At 44.9% G+C, this 23817-nt stretch overlaps 1 protein-coding gene across 3 annotated transcripts in view; it reads right to left on the bottom strand.

Moving 5' to 3' along the window:
* The window catches only part of ctbp2l (C-terminal binding protein 2, like), a 106608-nt gene that overhangs the window by 6398 nt on the left and 76393 nt on the right, over positions 1 to 23817 (bottom strand). For 2 of the 3 annotated variants that reach the window (XM_084343046.1, XM_084343047.1), the window contains exons 3-7: positions 14316 to 14470; positions 10390 to 10534; positions 7092 to 7298; positions 3009 to 3223; positions 1518 to 1648 (exon numbers count right to left, since the gene is read on the bottom strand). In XM_084343046.1, the coding sequence (XP_084199172.1) occupies positions 1518 to 1648; positions 3009 to 3223; positions 7092 to 7298; positions 10390 to 10534; positions 14316 to 14470 (853 nt within the window). Of the gene's footprint in view, positions 1 to 1517; positions 1649 to 3008; positions 3224 to 7091; positions 7299 to 10389; positions 10535 to 14315; positions 14471 to 23759 lie in introns of all 3 variants that reach the window. The other variant, XM_084343048.1, reaches the window with a different exon arrangement.

The following is a 23817-nucleotide window of genomic DNA, read 5'->3' as shown; positions in this document are numbered from 1 at the left end:
CCTCTCATCTCTGCCCTCTCATGTGGTGCGGAAAACAGATCAGCTCCAACAACCTCTATCCTTGTAAAACTTTGCCTGGTTGTGTGTTCCTGTGTGTGTGTGTGTATGGTATGTAACGCCTCAGCAGCGCCCTGAATCAGTGTCGTGTCGCGTGGGATGGAGGGCCATAGTTATGAAACACTCCCCTGTTGACACACTGGGTCAGTGGAGCATGAGCTCCAGCTCCATCGGGCCGAGTTTCAGTCTTCTCGAGCAGCTGAGCCAGCCGGCCAGAAACAAGCAGCCTCCAAACCTCCCTTACTGCTCCTGATGCGTGAACAACACATCAACACCAGTTACCCCCTGAGATGGGGAACATGGTTCTGAGAAAGGTGGAAAACTGGGAGGCGTGTCAAGTTGTTTGCCCTCGGGCAAGAAAAGGAGTAAAATAGAAACGGAGATTGTAGCTCACAGCTGTAATGCAGCGATGGGACAGAAGGATCGCTGATCATGGTCTTGAATAAGATTTATTTTCAATACAAATTAAGGAATTGCTGATAATGAGGGAATGACAGCGAGTTAGAAAACTGCTTTCCAGAAATAAAAATAAAACGGGAGCTCATGAGGGAGTTGGTGGTGCTCTTGTCACTAGAAAGCTTATACAGCCAAGTGTGTTTGCTTCTGTAGTTACATGTCTGTGACCAGCACAACATTTCCTACAAGATTTGTATATAAACTATGTGTGTGGAGTAAAATTGTGGGCTCTTAATCAAGATTAAAGACATTTTTTGGAAGATCTTTCCGCTCCTCTCCACTCTAGCGACGATGTCACTCTGGTGCTCTATTTAAACGTTGAATCACTTTTCTATGTTAAGGTATGTCGAGGCTACAAGGCCCCAAAGAGGGGTGGGTTTTAACTCCTTTCATGATGATTTCCTATTATTTCTTATGGGAAAATTATTTGCATTTTTTGAAATTATTGCAAAAAAGTTTGGTGAATGGCAACCAAAAGACATGGCATACTTGCCCCAATCATTCCGCACGTGTTGATGTATTTTTTGTGTAGTGTGCCAGATATTAAAGCATTTAAACCTATTCTAATAGAGTCCCAAAATAATAATATCAACCTGAAAACGAGCCCCGTTTAATAATATGGACCGTCTTGGTCCGTCTTTGAAGTCAGAAGCCTACGAAGGAGAGGATACGCTCTTTGTTACACCTCTCTACACTCAGCCATCCACCTGCACCTTTAACTGTATTTAGTTTCCTCTGATGGGAATAAAGTGATCGCTCCATCTCCTGAATTCCATTACCTGCAGGGCCCTGATGGAGCCTTTTAGAAGAGTATAAGGTGTCTTTAACTCGTCATGTCTGCCATCGTTTCCGCCTGTCTCCCCCTTCAGCTGTTTAAGGTCCTCTGTCTCTCAGTCTGTGTGTAATTTGTTGCTTTCTTTCCCTTCATGCACACCCATCTATTTCCTTGTCTGTGCATCTGTCAGTCTATGAGAGGGTGTTTTTTTAAATGCGTGTGCTCTTACGTGAAGGGCTCCGTCTCGTGAACGTCCAGGGCGGCTCCACGTATCCTTCCCTCCTTCAGCGCCTGGGCCAGGGCCTTCTCATCCACCAGGCCTCCCCGCGCGGTGTTGACCAGAAACGCACCCTGACGCATCTGTGATGCACGAGACACATAAATCCAAACAAATCAACACAGAACAACAGAGATACAGCCAGTAGTTTACAGACAAATGAGCAGATGTGAGTGGGTTTTTGTGTGTCTGTCAGCCTGGCAGTCAAATTAATCTGTTTGATCTTAAGTGGAACATCAATCTGGATTGGATGTCTGCATCTGAGCGTCTTAAAAGATATTACACGAGACAGAAATTGAGAAGAGAAAAAAAAAAATCGGGTGACACCTTTTGTTCTGTCTGACACCTGAAAGATTTAGAAAACAGACAGCACCTGGGAAAAAATACTGTCAGATGTGGGATAGAGAACAGTCTTTATCCTAAAACCAAGAGATGAAGTGAAGGATGAAGGATGAGCTGAAAGATGAGGCAGCGCCACCACCCCGTGCTGGGGGGGGGGGGAGAAAAAGGCACAACAAAAAGTGTAAGAGGGAGGAAGAAAAAAAAAATCAAATGAATATGCTCAGAAGAAAGTAATCCCTTAATCTTGACAAAAGCTGAAATCCAGGGGCATGAAAAGCCTTTACGCTGGCAGGCAGTCTTTTATTAGGCCTTGGTGGTTTTGACACACACAGAAACACACAAACACACACACGTTTCCACTTTAAGAGCTGAGAGCGACTGCCAAGATTTTTGGTGAGGAAAGAGAGGAAAGTGCTCTTTCATTGCAGCACTTAAGAGGCAGCTGAGAATCTTAAGCTTTGGAAAAGACACAGAGTTAACTAGGTTAGGCTATTACCCTACACCCACTTCTCCTCGCGCACTGTAACTAGAAGAAGGGCGCACGAGAGGCAAGACAAAGGCGGAGAACAGCGAGTGGCAGCGTGGGGCGATATCGACGGAAGAGGGGATGCTTCTTCGGCCTGTGCAGTTCGCCGGCTCCCCTGCAGGTGTCACCCCAGGAGGCGCCTCGGAGTGCGGTTATTGACTCAGAGAACAGCACTTTCCCCTCGCAGTGCTCTCAGCCCCCCGCTGCGCAGCCTAGTCGATATATTTGCTGTAGCCGTGGGCTGCCGCTAATTGCATTTGACAGAGCAAAGGAATGAATTTGTGTCCAGCTTTGGTGGAGCTTAAGATAAAGAGCAGGCAATGTGCAGGCAGAAGGCTGCTGCCGTTTCCTCGCTTCTGTTTTTCTCTCTCTCTCTTTCTACCGACCGTAATGCTCTTTAGGACAGCCTCCAGGCTGACAGAGTAATAATACACCGGCAGCTCTGCTTGTCTACCTGCTAGATATCACCGCATTAAACCCAGGTCAGGTCACAACTGCTCAACGGGATGTTCGGCTCGGTCTTGACGACACGTCTGCGTGTGTGTGTGTGTGTGTGTGCGCGCGCCCACGCCTACCTGTTTGATGGTGAAGTCGTTGATGAGGTGGTGGTTGTGTTCGTTCAGGTTGCAGTGCAGGGAGACGCAGTCGCTCTGGTAGAGCAGGTCCTGCAGGGTGTAGACGCGCTGCACGCCCAGCGAGCGCTCCAGGCCGTCCTGCAGGTAGGGGTCGTAGAAGATGACGTTGAAGCCGAAAACCTTGGCCCGTACCGCCACCGCCTGGCCCGAACGACCTGAGGACACACAGACAGCGAAGAGAATTATGTTTATTGAATGAGGAGAGGCATTTACACCGTCGGCCACCACATTAAAACCACTGACAGGTGATCATCTCGTTAATCAACCATCAGCTATCTTTTTCCGGAATGGCTTCATCGTTAATTCAATTCAAAATGTGCTTAGAGGGGATTAATTATGACCAGAGAGATTTAAATATGTCAGACCTAAAGGGTAGCTCCACCAATTTTACACATTAAAGTGTGCTTACAGGTCTTGAAGAGTACCATGTAAAACAAGTAGCTCCAGAGGAAGCTGCATGTAATCTGATAAATTGGCGTCAGTGGCGTCACTCAGGGGCTACGTTGCATTGTGGGTAATGTAGGCGGCAGGTTTTGAAAAGCAGCTCTTCACTCCTATAAAACTGTTGGCCTCATAGAGGACAGTTTAAAAACAAATCGATATCAGCAGAGCCTGAAATATAACCTTTTTTTAAGTGTTCAATCTGTAGTGTGAGGACAAAAAACAAACAAATTATTTATATCTACAGAGCGATATTTTCTATTCTAGATGGAGAAACTGTAACGTACGTAATTTCCCCCCCTGGGATCAATAAAGTAGTTCTGATTCTGATCACTGATCTATTAGAGTGACTGAAAATGAGACAAAAAGCATAATGATCTTCAGTATATATATATTTTTTTTTACTATAATGACAGGAAGTATAGGGCAGTCAGCACTGTAATGAGCACCACTAAATGCAGTTAACATCCTTCCTGTTGAATACACAATGATGGCGACAGAGCGAGGTATAAATAATAACTATAATTGAGGCAGTTTAAGTGAGTCTTTATTGGTGATCTTGTCTGGAGGGTGTGAACATAAAACCCAACTAATAAAGCTATCATGTTTTTAAGTGATTTCCATCAAATCAAGCAGCCTTCCTCTAATATCCCATTGGTTTGCACTCGAACGATCGCTCTGCTCCGACATCCTGTTTTAACAAATGATGTCATATTAAGGAAGTAATCCAGAGGAGATAAAGAAGAGATGTGTCGATGTTCCAGATAAATTGATTAATGAGCGACGGGAGGCATAAATTTCTCTGGTTTCTGGTCGAGGCTGCGAGACGGTGAATCAGAGTGAATCCGTAGTACATCAGCCTCTCCCCTCCGTCTCTCACAGCCATTTGTTGTGTAGGCTGAGAGTGGACGCCTGCTCCTGCTCGGCTGAGTGATGGAGAGTTGGATGTTGTTGCTCGTGGAAAACGATCGATAAGGTCCTTTACACTCTCAAGATCCTCTCTTTGTGATGGAGCATAATGTCCCGCTCTTAGGCCGCATCATCCTGGAGAATCTTTCCCTCTCTATTTTTTTTTAAATCTCTTGCACTCTCAGCCAATAAGACGGCAGCATAAAGACTCGCTAACAACAGCCTGCAAGGCTTAAGCAATCACTCAGACCATTTTGTCTTCATGCTGCTTTTTTTTTTTTTTGTGTATCAGCTTTTCCTCAACTTGACCTGCGGACCAGAATTCCTTTCGACAACGTTCAGAGCACACAAGCATGAACCTGTTGCATTCAGCCGGGGAATTAGTTTTTTCCAGTCCGGTCGAGCAGATTTACCGAGGATGCTGCGGGGGTGTCGAAATTGGCAACCTCGGCTTCTTCAATAAGGATTTTGTGCCTGTGTGACTGTTGGAAAATTGGTGCAAAATGGTGCCTCGTTGATTTGAAGGGATTTACAATAAAGTCTGATTCTGCCCTACTGTAGCTGCATGTGAAACTATTTGCGTTTTTGTGTGGATTTTTCCTTTAATATGACGACACCCCAAGAATCAGCAACAGTTAGTCTCCTATCTAGGGCTGCAACTAACTTTTATTGTCATTGTTGACTATTTTCGCGATCGTTAAAATTAGTTAGTTAGTTAAAAAATGTAAGAAAATGGTTAAAAATGTTGCTCAGTGTTTCTTGTTTTGTCCACAATTCAAAGATATTCAGTTAACTGTCAACGAGGAGTAAAGAAACCAAAAAATATCCACATTTAAGAGGCAGAAATCTGAGAATTTGAACTTTTTTCATTATTCAAACCGACTGAACCACTCTCAAAAAAGTTGCCGATTTATTTAAAAGTCAAAGTATTTCTAAAACGTCCCCCCTTCCCTCAAACACCGATCAATGCCACTAAAAAAGAGAGAATATACTCAGTCTGACCTGAACATTTCCACTATTTACTCTCGACGGCAGACTTTTGCTTTGTGTTGCTCATTTATCCACAGTCGAAGGACAAGGACGACTCTTAAAATGGGAGGCCACAACACAAAGATTTGTGAAATCAACTCAACCGAGCCGTTGGCGGTGTTTGGTCAAGGCCAACATGAAGAGAGAGTGTGTAGCTGGCAGTCAAAAAAAAAAACATTGGTGGAGATCTTGTGCTGCTGCTGTGGCTTTCTCCTGAACAGAATTGGTGATTGGTGAAAACATTAGTATCGGCCCAGTATGCACCTGTAAAGTTAGTGTGCATAACTCCAGGTTATGACCTTCTTTTTAAGATATAAAAGTGTGAAATTATCTGTTATCTTATTGGTATCGGCCATGGGTTAGAGTTAAGGATTATATTAATGAACAACAATGTCAAATATAGACAATACAGTGAGTCTAAGTAAGTATCAGGTTACATTTGAGTGTCCTCCTTTGAGCTGACAAAATAAGAGAGCATGAAAGGTGGCCTTTCTCCAGATAAAAGTATCATGCTGTGATCATTTACACAGAAATGTGCCGGAAAACAAATTCAACTTATCCTTATTTCGGAAGCCAGCAGATAATCTTAGCCATATCTGGTGGGTGTAAAACTAATTCAGGGAGTGAAGCCAAATCAATACAATTACAAATGAGTTCTTAAGAAGCCCAGTGCTGATTTTAGGAGTGTAAAGGCCTAAAAGGTTGGCACGGCTGGTACTTAAAGTGCTCCCGAGTCTATTGCCACCACAGAGCCAGAGGTTTTCTCCATCCTGTGTGCTTGCAGCCTGCAGAGTTGTGCAGCTGGCTGTATCTGTGTGTGCAGAGTCCTGCAAACAAACACCAGGAGGGCCTTCGCTCTCCCCAACCTCCCGCTGACAATGGACATTGTTTTTGGAGATGGCTTGAGCCAGAAAGACCGAGAGAGGATGCTGAAGGTGGGAGGATTGGGAGAACGGGGAGTGGGGGGGGGGTGGCATTTTCCCTGCCAGGACCTGCTGTTTGGGCACGTTGAGTCTAGGAGGCTGTCTGGGACCTGTAGGGGGGCGGAGGTTGTGTGCTTGTGTGTGTGTGTGTGGACGCAGAGATAAGGTGGCACTCTGGAAAGGCTTGTGAGAAGACAGAGCTTCTGTCAGCCCACTGATGCAGAGACAGGGCAGAATGACGCACAATCGCACATTAAACAGGTGCAGGGAGGAGAAACACACCGACAAACACACACAGGCACAATCCAGTCCACCGTGAGGGGCCTGATTATGGCAGGACAAGGTGTCGAGGGACGACGGGGACAGAGAGGAATAGTGGAAAAACAGAAGAAGGGAGAATAATGGAGATATAATGGTGAGCATTAGAGCGCTGGGATGAGAGAACAGTGTGGCAGAGAAAAGGAAGGCAGCCCGGAGGGAGGCGAAACAGACAACCTTGAGATAATCTGTGGGACGGGCGGAGGGAGAAAATAACCTTATCAGGACAGGAAAACAGAAGGCACACTGAGCGGCAAGAGGATATGAAAACACAGAAGGGAGGGCACAGAAAGGGAGTGGAAAAAAAAAACTCGGCAGAAACGAGAGGGAAGGTAAGAGATGGAAAGTCGGAGGAAGAAACTAGAAACAAAGCGGAGCGAATAAGAAAATGAGTGATTCTAACCGAAGCCGATGAGGCCCAGGGTCTCGCCGCGGATGCGGGCGGCGCCGGACGCCACCTCGCGGATCTGCTCTACGCTCTGGACCCGCGTGCCCTCCCGGAGAGCCTGGTAGAGCCAGGTGTTTCGCCGGTAAAGGTTGAGGATGTGGCACAGGGTGGAGTCCGCCGTCTCCTCCACAGCTGCCGAGGGAATGTTACACACAGCGATGCCTGAAGAAAGAACACACACACACACACACACACACACACACACAAACACACACACAAGGTGGAACAGTTAATTAATCTAGCTCAGGGCTAAAAAATAAGCCTGAAATCAATATCATAATTATAATTACAGCAGTATTCCATCATGAGTTGTCGTGTTTAGTCCTGTTTAATCACAGCATGACCAGCTAAAGGCGACTTTTTTGCTTTAAGTGCACATTCTGAAATAAATACTGATTGCACAGTGTAATGATTGTAGAGATGAACAGACCGGTCCCCAAAAGCCTTATTTTCACTATACTATTCAGTCTGGCATCAGGCTGGAGTTTTCTCAGAGAAAAGTAGCCAGGCTGCTAGCGGTAGCCACGTTGCTAATGCTACCACCAGCTAATGCTTGCAGCCAGAAAGTCAGGAACAAGAGACACAAACAGATAGTTCAGTTTGTGAAAGCGGTGGCACAGTATCACCACCTGGAAAGTCAAGGGGAGCAGGGGTTGAGAAGTATTCTGGTCCCTGAAAAATTGTCTGTTTCCACTTTTAATATAATGGCTGACAGACTGACTGAGCTCATGGTTACTTCGTTGAATTCAAATCATCCAGAGAATTAAGATACAAGTAAATTCAGGCCAGTTAAAACGGTGACAATCTCCAGACCAATGGTTATGTGTTTTTCGGGGCTTCAGTTGTAGCCAGCAGATATCCAGATGATTGATAACAGATATTCAGGCTTAGACTTTCTCTACTGTGCGCAACTCAATACAGTTGAAGTTGAGAGATGAATTTAAAAATAGCTTTAAAAAAAAAACATGTCTGTCTACTTCAGAAACCAGAATGACACTGAAATCCTGTCTCTTTCCTACAGATTTGGCATTGATATGCAGATATCTGTCTAGAGATTTAAAAGGTGGTAATATGATAAATGTGGTTTTATTGTCCGGCTCTACAACCAGCATGTATCACCAGATGAGCTAGTACTGTAAAATGTTCAAACCGATGTTCAATTCAATGACCTCTAAAGAAACAAGGCTGCAACACATAAAACGATTAACTTTAATAACTCATTTTGGTTATTTTTAATTACAGTTTGCCTAGAATCACTACACACAGATCACATCCTCATAATATGATCCCACTAAAAGTCGAGAAGGTAATCTGAATGGCTGCAGAGCCCTTTTCTATCTCAAGTAATGCGCACCACAAAGCAAGTTTTAGACACCTTCTCTCAATATGTCCTCCAGCTGAATAATTTCGCTGCCTTCAGGGAATTTAAACCTCTGACCTTGTGGTATTACCTTGCCTATCCTCCGACAACACAAAGATTTCCATTATCAACACTTAAGCACTCCTGCCTGCCCCCGTTCTCCTCTAATGTCCTCATCCCACTCTGTATCTCGGAGTAACAGCACAGTCGTCTCTGGACAGCAAAAAATAGCCAGAGCCCGCTCAATCAATGGCCCCTTTTCTTCTCCCCGAGAGCAGCCGTCATATCAGCGCCGCCTTCTCCAGGCACGATAGCTTTTGACTCCTGCGTTGCAGAGAGGCAGAGCGCCCTCGGTGAGTGGGTGGCAGTTAGACACAGTATCTCACATTGGCAGGGAAATGGCAGCTTTGTCAACTGTAAGGGCTGTTTGAGCCACCAGCCTGCTGATATAAGCCTGGGTGGTGGTTCAGAGAGAAGGCTGAACTCTCCTCTCTCTTTCCCTTTCTGTCTCTTTGAACATTCTGGCTCACAGTGGGATGTCCAGCATTCATCCGACTCTTTTAATTCAGTCTTTGATATGGTTCTGAAAATCCATATAGTAATAAAAAACAAGGAGACTGTCCCCTTTAGGCAGATTCACTATCAGCTGTGTGATCGTGTTTGTGACCTCTAAAAACAGCGCTTCCTTTTGGGCGATCACCGCATTTTTCCACATGCAACTACGCAGCGGCGTCATGAATCAAAGCCTCAACGCTCACCTAAATCTGATGATGTGCACAAGAGGCATCATATGTTTTTAATGAACAAACAAACGATCAAACAAGTAATAAATAGACCCGGATCTACACTACTCCCCGTGATAAAATCAATACAGCACAGGATAAGTTAAACTTCAAAGCAACGCAGGTCTAAGATCTTCCTCAGACATGAAAAAACAAAAATGTCTGAAATGCTCAAACAACAGATACACACACGCAGCAGAACAGATGAGAAAAATGCAAATACAACACTAAACGCAATACCATACACCAAGTGCTTTTCAAAACCTGGCAACTACATTACCCACAGTGCAACTCAGCCACTGAGTAACATCGTTGCGGGCAATTTTTCAGATTAAATGCAGCTTCCTCTGGAGCCACAGAAGGCTTTATACTACCTTTTTCCCGTGTTTGCAGTAATGCTCCCCAAGACCTGTAAACACACCTGTGTGTAAAATTGGTGGAGTTGCCCTTTAAAAAAGAAATCTCTCAGGATGGGACACAGTGAAGACCCGAACACAAACTTTACCAACAGAGCCTTCAACCTCTGCTAAACAGCCTCGTCCTACACTAGAAAAGAACGCAGATGAAACAACCAAAGAGCTAACAGAGCGCTGGGGAGACGAAAACACCGAATTTGTCCAAAAAGAAACCTCTTAAATATGTATGATTATTAAAAATGTCAAAAAATAATCAATACAGATAGAAAAATTTATAAATAGTTCCTGAAAATTACCAGGAAAACTTGTCTCTAACAGAAACAGAGAAATAACCAGTTCAAAGAGAGATGTAAAGCCGGAAAAGATGCTGGGGATGATTTATAATTACTAAATTCCCAGTAAAGTTTGCCGTTTTAGTGCAATGACGTCATTTTAGACAATAACGTTTATTGTTTTAGTGTAAAATATCCTGACGCCATCACAAATCTTTGTCTCAAGTGTTTGATAACCACATTTGAGGGATCATTCCCAAAAAATGTGCACATCGGCTGAATAAATCAAAATCAATACATGTAATATTAAATATCCATAAAGTGTGTCACTCAATCAGAGGTCGTCAGTTTACTCCGTGATAGAAAAGGAACCTTTCTTCTGCACTACGCGTTACTGGATATGATTGTTTTGACAGTTCGTACCCAGCTCTCCAGCAGCCTTGATGTCGATGTTGTCGTAGCCGCTGCCGATGCGGATGATGATGCGTAGAGCTTTGAACTTTTCCAGGTCCTCTCTGGTCAGGGTGATGGTGTGGTACATCATGGCACCCACTGCCTCATTGAGCACCTGCAGACACACACAGCAACAGCATTAAGTGCGATGACTGAATGAAACACGTTTTTTTTCCTCTCCATTCATTAATCTGCTTTTCTTTTGTTGATCTTTCGGCCCGTTCATTCATGCAACATGGCTATTAGTCCGTCTGAGTTCATGCGAACTCATGACAATCACAAGATCACATTCCTTCCTGGGGAGCCGTGAAAAATATGTCTGCCATGACACTTAAGGAAACATTTAAGATTTCACAGCGAGGGGAACTACAGACATCACATGGTCAGCGGGACCATCGACACAGACCTCCTTTTACAGACCTGTGCTGAAGTGGAACAAGTCATTATATTGTGTCAGGGGAGCTGCGCTTCTGCAGGGTCATCACAATCGCACTAAGACCCTGAGGATTGTTTGTGGACAAAGGATCTGGGCAATTGACCGAACAGAGAGGTCAGGGCAGCTGCTGATCGGAGGATAAACCTTAAGATATGATGGCATGTGGTAGGTCAAGGAAATAAAGAATACTTCTCGAGTGTCACACAGCTATCAAGACACACGTATCCAACAAACAGATTCACATTAAAGCACCCTAGCATTGGTCCTTTGCAGATTTTAACCTACTGTGTTTCCATTCTTCTACATTATTATTGCTTACGTTTTCCTTAATCAACGAGAGGGTCTAAGAGAGTAAGAATGTGATATATTTTGCAGATTGCAAACCCTCTGAGACAAACTTGCAATTATGGGCTGTATAAATAAATTCGACTTGACTGGAGTTAGCTCGAGATGGATTGTGGTTACACGTTGGCAAAGCGAGAACAGAAAGTGTTTCTCCGAGCCAAATGTGTGATCTCAATACTCCCCAATAACGCCAGCAACCCGAAACGAGAAACAGCATGAGAATCTGTTTTCAGTGGACTCGTATAATCCGATCTGTTTGGGCAGAAATGAACCTGGAGTGCTCTGCCTCATTCATCCCTAAATCACGTAATCCGGAGGAGAAATAGCATCACAAACACCTTGGTGTAAAAAATGAAATAAAAAGTCTGCATTCAGTCACCTCAGGATGTAAAACAGCCCCAGCTACTTGACATGGACAAGGTGACCTGGCCTGTGACTCAGTCTGATGTGGATCTAAACTATTCCCCCTCAGTACGAGCCACAGCCCCTGTCAGCACCTAAATAATAGCTCTCCAGCCAAACTGCATTAGCTCTCCTGTGATTAGCAGATTAGCTCTAAATTTCCATACTGCCTTTATTAGAGCCGTGTCCCGGACAGGCCTTCCAGATACGTGTTCAAGGTTAAAAAGGCACACGCTCCTGTTCTCTGGGCCTAAAGGTCTGGTGCTGTTTTGGAGTTGGATGAGTCTTCTTTGAGTGGAAATCTACCCTGATTGTAGTTAAATGGAAACTCTGAACCAATCTATATCCTCCTCCTCACTGTAACCAAAGCCTTTTTGCTTTTAACGTCTATCGTTTCTGATGATGCCCGGGTTTTTTTTCAACACGTCACTTTTTTGGCCTGCGTGAGCGTGAGAGAAAGAGCGTACCGCTGAAAAGGACTTTCGATTCGGTGATACATTTTCACACAGTTTGACTCTGCGGCTCATTGGCGGAGGGATTTTATGACTATGAGGTCATAGCGAGCAGTGATGAGAGGTAGTTGTAACACCGAGGACAGACTCTCTCCACCTGGCAGAGAAGATGCGGTTCAAAACATTTATTTTTTAGCATTTAGCACTTCTGAAAAGCCATGATAACAGCTTTAAACAACACAGAAAAAAAGCTTTAAACACCACAGAGCAACACCACACAGTAATGTGGAGTATGTTATAAAGAGAAAGCTATGATACTTTATCGATCGCAGCTTTTAAATCCACTTCAGCAGTGAAGCAGAGATGTGAGTAAAGAGGAGAAGCATTTTCATTGCGTGAATGAGGCTAACATAGCAGAGTAAAGCTTAAATAATAAAAACAGCTGTATCCTCTAGAAAATATGGACTTGAAAGAACTGTTTGCCATTTTGTGAAATATACTTGTTCACTTTCTTGACAAGATAAGACAAGACAAGAAAGAAACCACTCTCGTGTCTGTACAGTAAACATGAGGCTGGTGCTAGCAGACGGTTTGCGAGCTGAGAATACAGATTTGGAAAAAAAACGGCTTGCCTTTCCAAAAGTAACAAAACTTCAACCACTAATTAAACACGTTACATCTTGTTTAATTAAAGTGCACAAACACTGAAGTGAAAAAACATATATTGTGGTTTTAACAGAGGTTTTTGAGTAATGACATCAAAACTAAAAAGTGCCCCTGGTCTCTCCTACTCTTGAAAAGTACATCATCTGTACCAGATCCTTCTTTCAGCTGCTCGCTCAACCTTAATTTACCGTACAGACATGAAAGTGGTTGCAATTCTCTCTCCTGACATTAGAGCCGTGAGAAAGAATAAACATATTTTCCAAATGCTGAACGATTCCCTGACACAATTAGCTGAATTAGCAGCGAGCTCATCAACAGAAAATCACTCAACGATTCTGAGGGAACGTGAGAATCTGCTGCTAAATTTTAGCTTTTCTGTTGTTGTTTGGACAAAACAAGCAATTTATAGGATTCTTTGACATTTTATCGCCGAAACAAAATATCAACAGATTGCTTGCTCATGTAAACATCACTTGCAGCCCTAATCTTAATGCCACAATCGGATGCACAGTCAGGCAGTGTACAATGTGATAGGGCCCGTGTTGACTCCCTGCCATATGGGCTATCATCCAACTTTTAAAAGCCACATGTGACTATGAGAAAGACGGGGGATCATCGACCTTGGATGATGATGTTGGAGCGCAGGTGCTGCGTGCAGGATTCGGTCTCGCTGAAGTGGTACTGTAACTCGATCTTGATCAGTCTTTACCCGTGTGTTTCATCATGCCCCCATCACCCGAGAAATAAAGGATTACTCAGTAGGAGACCTGACATAACCTCGGGCCACTTTCATACTCCACCCCTGACAGGCCTTTCCCATGAGTTTCTGTATTTTCTGGTGTGGATGGAGGAGAGTGCAGCAGCTGGTGTCTAGCCTGACAACATCATACTGAAACTGAGTTATCAGCGCTGCATCTCCGCATCCATGCCGCAGAAAAGAAGAGATTGGACATTTTCAATCTACACCGCCCCTCTGGGTATCTAGACTGCAAGTTATTACTGGGAACTGCTGAATATGCTGGCGAGGTGAACATTACAATCATGTTTTTCCTGATAAGGCAGCCTTAAAACAAACGAAAAGCCACCCGCCACCCCCTTCTCCTCGCCGCCCAAGGTCTTTGATTGAATTGATCTCTATGCAAATGCTTCATTTTTAATATGTCCCATTTTCATAAAAACAGAGGAGAGATGTAGCGCCTCTCACTGCGTCTGCAGATGGAGAGATAGCACTTCGGTGATACCCATCTCCGTGGCCATATATTGTTTTGCAGCCCCGGTGCTGTATAAAAAGCAATAAAGAGCCTCTACAAGCCAATGTAATTACACTGCATCCCCGCCATACAAGACTCTCTATTACAACAATGGCACTGATATAGGCATTGCACTCTGTGCTACAAAGCGACATTAAATCATAATGAAGCCACTATATTTTAACTGGCAAGCGCGTATGGAGCCAATATAACGTGCTTCACATATCAGCGCTGTGATAGGAAAAGAAAGAGGCAGGCGTGAGTGAGTGACAGGCTCCATCTCTCCATCAACTTTTTTGCTGCAGTGGGGAAGTGAAGTGAAGCGTGTGTGTGTCTGTGTCTTACCTTCTCATGTATCTCCTGTGTGGATTGAGCATCACAGAAGGCGACGGTAGCCAAGTCTTTCAGGATGGGCATCTCCACGGTGCAGTCGCGCCCGTCCAGCAGCGCCACCAGGGGGCGCGGATGCATTGGCCCGTTCATGATTTGGGGCCGAATACCTGGAGACAGACGGAGAGGGGATGGAAGATTATTTTAGGTTTAAGAAAACATTTTTCATGATTGCTTGCCACTAAGGCCCTTACCACTTATAGTGGCTCAGCTCAGTGGGTCAGATCAGCCTAATTACAGAAGGGTTTCTATATTTTCTTACCCCTACTTGTGTTAAGCCATGCAGATAGTTTCGATTTAATTTCCTGAGATTCTGAGATTTCTGCCTCTGATTTTTAATTTGTGGTGCTGGGGGAGAATATACTCTCTCTGATAACTGTTGTTTGATCTAAAAAACATACCACTGACTTTGATCAAACAGAATTTTTTACTGTTTTTGGGTGCTGATATGAGTTTCATGGATGGTTATCCTAAAAAAGTCCGCCTGGCTAGACACCACAGGTTTTAACTGATAAAGTAGCCTTTTCTTTTAATTTGGCTGAAAGACTTAAAGCTTTTTTTTCTTGTTGCATCATGATATGTAAAAGTTGTCAAAGTTAATCCCAAAGAGCATAAAAAAATATTACACACACACACAAAAAAAATAAATTGCCAAAGAAATGATCATAAAACAACTTGAATAACAAGTGTAACTGGAAGAAACCCTAACTGTAAATTATTAGACGAATAATCAGCAAGTGACACTCCTGCCAGCTGGAGTCAATTCCTCACTGTTGACTTGAAAAATAAAAGATGATAATAACCTCTGCGCGTGTGTGTGTGTGTGTATGCTAATGTGTGCACATGATAATCGCTGATTAGGAAATAGCAGGAAACGGGGCTTCTCTGAACTACCAAGCGTTGCTCAATAAATCAATGCGCCTACTCAGGACTGGATTAGACCACGGCCTCACTTACAGGAATCCTCTCCATCTCACGGCTCCCAAACACTTCCATCACATGCAAAAAACCCTGACACAGTATATCTGAATGGAAGTGGAAGCCTGCAGGTGCACACACACACACACACACACAAACACACATATACACACACACGCGCGCGCTCTATCATCATGTTCCCTCACGTGTATGTATGACAGCTGCACGCTAACACGCGCACACTTTGGTTGTTCTCATTTCTCAGTTCAAGGGAGAGGATCCTGCGTTTGCCTCGGCGCGAGTGGAACCAGCAGCTGTGGAACAGAGGAAGGGAAAAAATAAAAAGGGAAAAAACTGCGAGCTACACCTTCAAAAATGAGTTTCACTGCTGCCCTGCCTCAAAAGAGCCATGTATCATTGAAATGGAGAGCATTAGAGAAAGCGCTACAAGCCCGAAACAAACCCACAGCCAACTCACAACCGCACTTCAGTGCTCTTGACAAAGTGCGTGTCGCAATTCTGGTTTTGTCTGCGCTCCACTTGCTCTCCTTCCCCCCCCCCTCGCCACTTTTCTCACTTGAAGTGAAGAGAGGCGAGAGGAGCCGAGCTCCCCAGTGGGCCGACCTTCTCACACATCCCACTGAAGAAGACGTGTCGCGCTGAGACGACAGACAATTACGAGTCCTGCTTCATGCAATGTTAACAAGTGAGGAGCATCAATATTCATACAGCACGGGGCTGAGAAGCCAGCCAGTGGATGGATGGACCTATGAAGGAGGGCGACTGGTCCCAGCTGAGTACCAGCGCCCTAACACTGCACAGGTCACGATCTTTAGTATCAGTTAGCAGCTATGGATGTGACCAAGCTGACAAAACAGGCAAAAACCCCTCCAGAGGAGGCAAACAGCGAGATCCCCTATGGATCTTCCCTGACATCACTTTCTTATCTCATGTTTTGCTGATCTCCTCTAGTTTGCATGCTAGAGCGTGGCCTCACTCTGCGCAAGTGTGCATCTGTGTGCACTTAAAAGTTATCCTGAAGATTACGATGACGTCAGACTCCAGGGTCGAGATAAGCGGCAGGGTGGAGGAAGGGAAGAGGCGAGCAGAGGTGGAGGAGGGCTCATTAGAGACGTGCGCTGGTGGATTACTGCGGCAGAGGAGGCTGATTAGGGCAGATAAAGGTGAGATTAGGAGATTGGAGATTGAGAAAGTTGTGTGTGGCCGTTGCACAAACGGGGCTGAGAGGCACGGTGGGAAAACAAACAGGTGGGAGGGGGAGGGAGGCAGAACAGCGAGAGAGAGAGAGGGAGAATAGTGAAATTAAAATGTAAAATGAGCGTGCATAAAAACAGACTAAACACTGGCTGTTAGCTTAAAGAGCTCCCAGGAGACATATCAGAGAAGAAGAGGAGGATGAAAGGCGAGAGCACATAAACGACAGGGAGAGAGAGAGACGTCGTAAAAAGCCCGGCTGAGCAGTCCTGCAGCGCAGCCTCTCGCGGTCGGGGGAGGATTGGCGTGGAGGTGTCATCTCCCCATGCCATCCGCCTATTGTCATGGTGATCACTTAACAGGCGTCTGCTGCCAGCTTTAATGCACTTTATTTTTGGCGCCGCTGGCATCTGCGCCGAGAGTTGGAGTCGCGAACGCCAGTATCCTCCTCACACTCTCGGTGCAAAGGGCGGATTTTCTCTCCTGACAGACAGACAGCCTCCTCCCCCCCTCGTCCTCACCCACAGCCCACCACCACCACAAACCATCACTGCTTCCACGCCTACTTATCGCACTCGCCGTTCTAGACGGGTGACATGACGGTGGGAAAGGTGAGCCGTGGCGCCTTGGCTGTCTGTGCCACATCTGCGACTGACAGCACCTTGAATATTAATGCAGGCAGCTGGGCGATGGAGTCCATTACAGCAAACCGGTGATGGTCTGAGGGAGTGCACTCGTGCACATGCATCCAAGTACTGAAATTATTAGTTGATTAATCGAAAGAAAACTAAACGATAACTCTTGGGCTCTAATTTATGGCCATGGGCTTTTTCCACTATTTCTTTTTTGCAGCTAGTGGAGAGTGGAAAAATCTAAACAAGCTGACATATACACAGTCAGGAAGAAGATGTTATGACTGCTGTGTGAACAGATAGTCCCACAGAGTAACATTTGCATTAATTAGGAGTTGTGCTTCTGCCCATATGATTAATACAAGTCCAATATTCAATTCCTTCAACCTCAATTTTGGTCTCCACCACCTCCACTAACCCTTACGCTCTTCAGGTGCTAAATCTTCCTATTTCACGGGCTAGCTGCTAACTATAGCTGCCATATAGTGCCGGGCAGGTGATTATTATGAATTATAAATTATTTTTATTATCGATTAAACTATAGATTATATTCGTGATTAATAAATTAGTCTATAAAATGTCAAAAAAATGCAAAAAATGCTCATAACGCTGTCCCAGAGGCCTAAGTGATGTCCTTAAATTGCTTCCAAAACCCCAAAACTGCTTATTTTGAGCACGTTTGCTTGAAAAATAATAAGGATTCTCAGATCAAAGAATCAATGAATCGACTCATCATTGCAGAAATACAAATAACAAGCAATAAGAGGCTAAAAAGCTCAGGCAGTAGGGCGATTGACTGCAGCACTACGAAACACAACATCTCTCGCAACCTACTCATTGGTGATGTAAAAAATATCGATTATGGCACTGCACGTCTGCGGCATGCATTGCAAGGCTGTCCTTGACTCACGGACAAGTACCACAACACATGCAACCTTCTCCCTGCTTCATTTAAGCCATAGTTACTGGCTTATACAGATTACAGACAGCAGTGTAGGTGCAGGTGAGGCGGTAGGGGAGAGGAGCGGCTGGCAGTCAGCGCCGAACCCCTCAGGCAGAAGTTCGACAGGATGAACTCCAATGAATCATCTGCTGGGTTTCTCTCTGTCTCTCTGACCTTTCAGTCTCTTACTCTTTCAATCTCCCTCTCGCTGTTACATTTCACCACGTCGTCTGCAGTGCTGCCTTTTCCCAGATCTCTCCCTGTACGATAGCATCTTCTGACAGCTCCTCCTCTCTGCCCGTGTCGAGCTCCGTATCTCCGCTTGCTCACCATGTATCTGCTTCTCCTTTCTTTATCTTATTTCTTCCCCACCTCTGCTATCATTCCTCAGCTGTCTTTCTGTAATCACTGCTCCTCCTTTCACCTCAAATATCACTCCTCCTCCTCCTTTTTCCATCATTTCCTTCCCTTCCCGCTCGCTCTGTCTTTCAAGGAGCCGGAGTGTGTATTTTGTGAGCGTGCGTCCTCCTATGTGACAGATTGATTCTCACTCTGCTGATTTCGATGGAGATGGAGGGGAGATGATGTATTCGGGCAGCGGGAAGCGTGGAGGTGACAGGCAACACTCCCACTGTGGTAAACTGACAGCATGTACATCAAACCAGTCTTAACCTGAACCACTGGGTCTGTCAGCTGCACAACGCCACCAACAGCCGGTTCTGATGCATTCATGACACCCCTCTCATCACCTTTGTCTCTATGGTGATATTTGACGGCATGTCTGTGGCTTGTGCATCTAAAAGTGTCTTTACTAATATACAGTGAAAGTAAATGTGATTTAGGTCCTAATGACACTTTGAGATACACATTTAAAAGCTGGCGAAATAGATATGACTAGGGCTGCACCTAATAATTACTTTCTTCATAATCACTGAGTTGGTGAAAAATGTTGATCATAACTTCCTCGAATGTCTTGTTTGGTCCACAACCCAAAAATATTAAGTTTACTGTCATACAGGAGGGAAAAAACAAGAAAATATTTTTTTTAAAAAGACGTTGGAATCAGAGAATTTTGACTTTTTTTGCTCAGTTGCTCGATTATCAAGTTAATTTAATAGATTCATTGATTAGTTGCTGCAGGTTTAGATCAGTTGTTCTCGAATGGTGTGCTGAGTCACACTGGTGCGCCGTGAGGCAACCATACATTATTATTATTATTGCAATATACAACTATACGAGAAGTAATGAATGAGTGTTTCATTTATTATATCAGTGCTTTTTGGCAAAGGCAAATTGTACAGAAATAAAAGATTTTAGTTTTGGACCTTTGGTCGGATTTTGCTTTGCTTTTATGCAATTAAAAAAAAAGTCATATTGATTCTTGAATTATATTGTTAATAAATATTTCATGAGTAATATTGTTGTTTGCAATTAGTCGTTACAAATAAACATGTACAGAGGCTAGTCTGCAAAAATATGAACATGGGTTTGCTTTGAGATTTTGGCTTGCCCTTTGCTGTGCCTTGGCAATAAAAGGTGGGAAAACTTCTGGTCTAGATATAACCTAGAAGTATAAAAGACATTTTTCTACAAATTCAGCCCTGTTTTGATCTGGATGTGAAGGTGTTTCACTCAAACAAACTCACCCGGATCAAGGTTATCATCTTACAAGGGCCGTTCTGCAGACAGAATTTATTTTGGCCTGCAAATCACCAAATTACTTTTGTGTGATCTACCATCGCCGTTACCGATTAAACACTTTTGTGCCATAAGCAATCAGCAGATTCCTCAATATTTGGTTTACTGTCCTCTTCAATTTCCACCCTCAAATGTTTTGATCTTTGATCTCAGTTGGGATTTAAATCTTTGCATGGTCACAACCTTTCAGAGGTCTTCCCACACAAATATCAAAAACAGATTCTGTCTTCTGCTGCATGGAAAAACAAACTTTCACCTCCGCTGTGACAAACACTCTCTCAGCGCTCTTGTTTCAAAAATTTGCTCTAACAGCCTGTTCAGCAGCAGAAATGCAGAAATACGCCAAGGTGTTCCTGTGCTGTCGCCGGCTCTACGGCAGCAGCTGAGTCTAGCAGAGACTAGAGGAGGACGTATACTCCCGTGCCCGTAATATGTCAGCGAACGTGCACATCGAGGGGCAGGGGGCTGTGGAGTCAGAACCGCAGGAGGCGGAGGGCTCTTAATTTCGCTCCTCCATTAATTAATCCTCCTCATTTCCTTTCCTCTGTGTTCTCGCTTCCTCTCCATTTTGCTTAACTGTTGCCAGGCTGTGAGTGCGTGTATGTGTCTGTGAAATGATTTGGGACGAGTACATTTTCTCTCAGGGAGGTGGCTGCTGTCGTGAGTCTACCTGCCAAAGCAAAACATGCACGTGCAATGACGCGCTCTGTCGGATGTAGGGCTGCGACTAATGATTTTCTTTATTAGCGATTAATTATGAATGTCAAAACAAAGTGACACGTCAACGCTCTAGCAAATCCCTGTCACGAGGAAGCCAGAGCTCAAAGTGCATGTCTAATCTGTCCGATAATCCAGAAGCATTCGATTTTATAATGACATGAGAATCATTTTATCCGCCGATTGATTAATTGAATAACTGTTTCAGCACTTGTCAGATACACACCCTAAAATCAGTCTGGCTCTTTACCTTTTGCTCATTATTCATCTCCAGTGAGAAGAAAAAAAACTCCTCTGCCTCTTCAGCCGTTACAATATTAAAAGGTACGACCTTGAATCATACTTTGGATGCAGCACGTGGTAAACTAAGGTAGCCTCTCTAGATTGTGTGTTTCAAGATGATGAAAAAAGGCCTTGAAATTATTCAAGTATCTACTACTGCTATTCATTGTGTTTGCGCGATCTTCTGTCGTCTCTGAAATCATAAAAAGGTGGTGATGTCAGCCGTGTAAAGACAGAGCATTCTCCTCAATTAGAACGCACAACACTCGTCAAAAAATGAGAACTGGGTCACAATGAAAATTATTTTGGAAATCTAGGTCTCCGGTGAAAAGGCAGAGGCTTAAAACCACTCGTCGTAGATTACTAGCATTCATGAGATCACACTTTTTTTGTGCTCTCTCTCTCTCTCACTCGTCGGTATTTTAATTCTAATCATTCCTGTAGACAAATACTTGTGGACCAGAACTGGGCCCCGGCTGGAGGCTGCGGTTCCTGAGCCAGCAACACTTAGTCAGAGTCTGGCAGCAGGACGCAGCAGAGCGGCGCACCGGGAGATGAGGCCAGAGTTTCCATTATGTGGGGAAGGGAGCTGGGAGTTTCTTCCTACTGCTGGCCTCTGCTGCTGGTGTTATGTTGCCTCCGTGAGGGGGAAGAGGGACCAGAAGGGAGAAGGGAATCGGCAGTCGTGTTGTGGTCAGGAAATACAGAAGAGAAAAGCCGGAGAAAGAAGTCACTTTAACGGTAATGGGAGAGTAGACCAGTCCCTCCACCATGCTATCATCATCTGCTGCCATCGGTTACCTAGCAACCACAAGCTGCTGTTTGCAGGTGGCTCCTTCTTGACAACAAGGGTGGGTGGGGGCTGCTGCCGCTGCTGCTGCTGCTGCTGCTGCTGACCGCCAGCAGTTACGGCCATTTACTGTGAGCAGCACTGTGCTGAAACATGACCCACATCCCCTGGTTAACACAGGCAGCCAGTCAAACAGGAGGAGGCTGTGTGCGGGTGGAGGAACATGCCCACTGAGGGGAGAGTGGGGTTGGAATATTGATATGTGGCCTGCGTGTGTTGTGGGCCGTTTGCCACCAAATTAGCTCTGGCCCTTGAAGCAGCGCCGTTCAAAAATCTTGAAAACGAATGTCATGTTGCTCCCGTTTCCAACAGTTTTGAGCGCAACCATTGTAATCAGGGATGTGTCGTCAACGGAGGGCAACACACTTTGCAACCAACTTCTTCGGTTCCGAACCACGTTATTTTTGATTATAATGGTTCAAAATTGGGCGCACAAAACCAGAATATAACTGGTTCCACTGTGGTACATGTGTAGGGTCTGTTTTTCGATCGCTGGTTCCACTTTGGATCAAGCTCAGGGTTGGAAAAATAATAATTTGCCAACAAATCAAACTGTTATCCCTTTTCATTAGCACAGAGGAGTCTATAAAACATTCTGGTGGCAGGATTTGCATGAAAAATCATGACTGAAAGCAGATTTTGTCTGTTTAAAATGGCAAATGTCGCTGGCAGCGGATTTTTTTGTGCTGTAGCTAATTCATGATAATTCTTCAAGTAACTTACCCAAAGGCCAAAATAAAACTTGGCTGTTTTCTGACTAATGTGCTCTCTGCAATTTGGCATCTGCGCCCGGCCAAAGATAATTCCATAAAGAAAGGAAAAAACACCATCAATCGACATTAGTGAGTAAAATGTGGGACTTTTCTCTGGTTCAACGATCTGGCATCCAGCATCCTGTCAGTGGCAGTAGTTTTTAAGCATTTGAAACAAGTAGCTCAAGAAAATAAGGTGTGCAAAAGTAAGTTAACTACACCCACTTTAGATACTACGCTACATTTATATTCAGCAGAACGCTTTCAAACCTCACTCGTGTGAATTGTGTGCAATCATTTGCAGCAAGTGTTCTCGTGGAGGCACAAGTTGCGAAGGCAAAGTGAGATCGGCATGAAAACACGGACACAGCAGGAATGCACTTGCATGGATGTGGCAACAAATGAATAGGAACCCACACACAACCTTGGCCGCCCGCCAGCAGCTTGACTGAGGAGTAACGGAGAAGCTTGGCATAATGCACAGATGTGCCGTTGGGTCAAACAACACTTTGTTTTCCTTGCTAGAGTTTCCTCCCTTTTCATATGGCTCTCTGCCAGAGTCTGTACTTCTGCTTTACTGAGGCTGAATTACTCATTTACTACTTTCCTCCCTCTTACACACACACACACACACACACACACACACAAAACCTGCCATAAACACACACAAACCCTTCATCTGCCTTTGACAGCACGAGGTCACTGCATGAGTTGTAGAGAGGGGGTGATGTGGGTGAAGGGGGGGTGGGTATAAGCACCCTTTGTTGGCAGTCTCCACCCTGCCCTTCCCTCCCTTCACTTCCCAAAAAGTAGCACACAAAGGCCACTTGTCCTGCACTGCCCCACCCCTGTCACCACCCGGCTGCCCGCCACACCAATCCATCCCCTGCCAAGAAAATGAGCGCACGCCTGTTTTAAATGGTACCCTCTGTGTGCATGGGCGGGCCGGGCTTGCACTCCACCGCGGGACAAAAGCGGGTGTCAACAGCATCCATGGCACAACCACGCCGGACCTCCCTTCCCTTCCCCTCCCTCTCGCTCTCTTTTTCCCGCTCTTTTATTCTTCGGTGTTGCCCCGAGCTACGGAGCGCGCTCAGAGCCCCAGACCGCAGAGGAAGCAGAAAACAGGGAGCCAAGTGCAGCGGCGCAGGACGGGCGGACCTCAAAATGACAACACTGCTGGACTACTCGCCTACCTTGACGACTACACAACACACCCACACACACAGACAGACACACACACACACACACACACTCTCCTTCTGCCCTCCTCTTATCCACACTCCCCCCCCACCGCCACCACCTCTCCCCATCCACCTACCTCCCTCCCACCTCCCACATGCCAGACTTTATTAGACATCCAGAAAAGAAAACAGGAAACATGCTGCTTGCCTGGAAAATGTTGTCTCCACATTCTTCGGCTTAAAAACTACGCATCGCAGCGAAAAGA

Source organism: Pagrus pagrus, assembly GCF_965226575.1.
Source record: "Pagrus pagrus genome assembly, chromosome: 21".
Classification (NCBI taxonomy): domain Eukaryota; kingdom Metazoa; phylum Chordata; class Actinopteri; order Spariformes; family Sparidae; genus Pagrus; species Pagrus pagrus.
The sequence above is the reverse complement of the archived record's forward strand: the minus strand, read 5'-3'. Positions and strand labels throughout refer to the sequence as shown.